The 801-nt window shown below is 48.4% G+C and overlaps 1 protein-coding gene across 1 annotated transcript; it reads right to left on the reverse strand.

Moving 5' to 3' along the window:
* Window positions 1-486, reverse strand: LOC102738772 (cytochrome c oxidase subunit 5B, mitochondrial-like). Its single transcript, XM_081826881.1, has one exon. The coding sequence runs from the start codon at window positions 474-476 to the stop codon at window positions 87-89; it is 390 nt and encodes a 129-aa protein (XP_081683007.1). The 5' UTR covers window positions 477-486; the 3' UTR covers window positions 1-86.
* Between the last annotated feature and the right edge of the window lie 315 nt (window positions 487-801).

Raw genomic sequence — 801 nt, forward strand, 5'->3', positions numbered from 1 at the left:
TATGGGAGAAGGAGCCAACACAATGGCTAGTCTTTATTGGAAAAAAGAAACTTCACAGCACATTTTGAGTAAGTTAGTGCAAAGGCTCAGTGGGCCAGCTGGTGAGGCACCAGCTTGTAATGGGTTCCACAGCTAGGGCATCGCTGGGCCTCGCCTTTGTGCAGCCAGAACCAGATGACGGTACTATTGTCCTCTTCACAGATGCAGCCCACTATTCGCTTGTTGGTGATAGATGGGACTAAATTAGGGTCTTCCTTAGTGCCTGCAGCTGCCTTTGGGGCTAGCATATTGTATGGGTCCAGTCCTTTCCGTGCAGCCATCATGACCTCCCTCTCCAGCCCAGTCGCCTGGTCATCATCAGTAGGAACACCACCTCCAGATGCCATGGTGCGCACCGCGGCGACTCCATTGGGACCGCAGGCCCTAAGGGCCTGCGCGGCCAGCGCTCCAACTCCGCGAAGTAACCTTGAAGCCATCACGCCCGCTACCTTCCTTATTATTTTCTTAACATCTTCTTTCCTCTTCCTACTTGTCCATAAAAATATAATACTTATTACCTACAGAATATGTGTTAATTGACTATGGTACTGGTAAGGCTTCCAGTCAACAGTAAGCTATTAGTATTAAGTTTTGAGGCAGTCAAAAGTTATACACAGATTTTTGACTGTGTGGGGGGAGGGGAACAAAGCCCTGCTTTATTCAAGGGTCACCTGTAATCTGTTGCATGCCCCTTCAACACCACTTTCCTTCTCCCTATTCATTGTTTAGCACTAACCTGGATTCCCTTACCTTCTGAAGATG

This window comes from Leptonychotes weddellii, chromosome 7, assembly GCF_054177405.1.
Source record: "Leptonychotes weddellii isolate Sample4059 chromosome 7, ASM5417740v2, whole genome shotgun sequence".
NCBI lineage: Eukaryota > Metazoa > Chordata > Mammalia > Carnivora > Phocidae > Leptonychotes > Leptonychotes weddellii.

Bases quoted from the DNA above. Each gene is read 5' to 3' on its own strand.
- LOC102738772 (XM_081826881.1), bottom strand. From the start codon at position 476: ATGGCTTCAAGGTTACTTCGCGGAGTTGGAGCGCTGGCCGCGCAGGCC.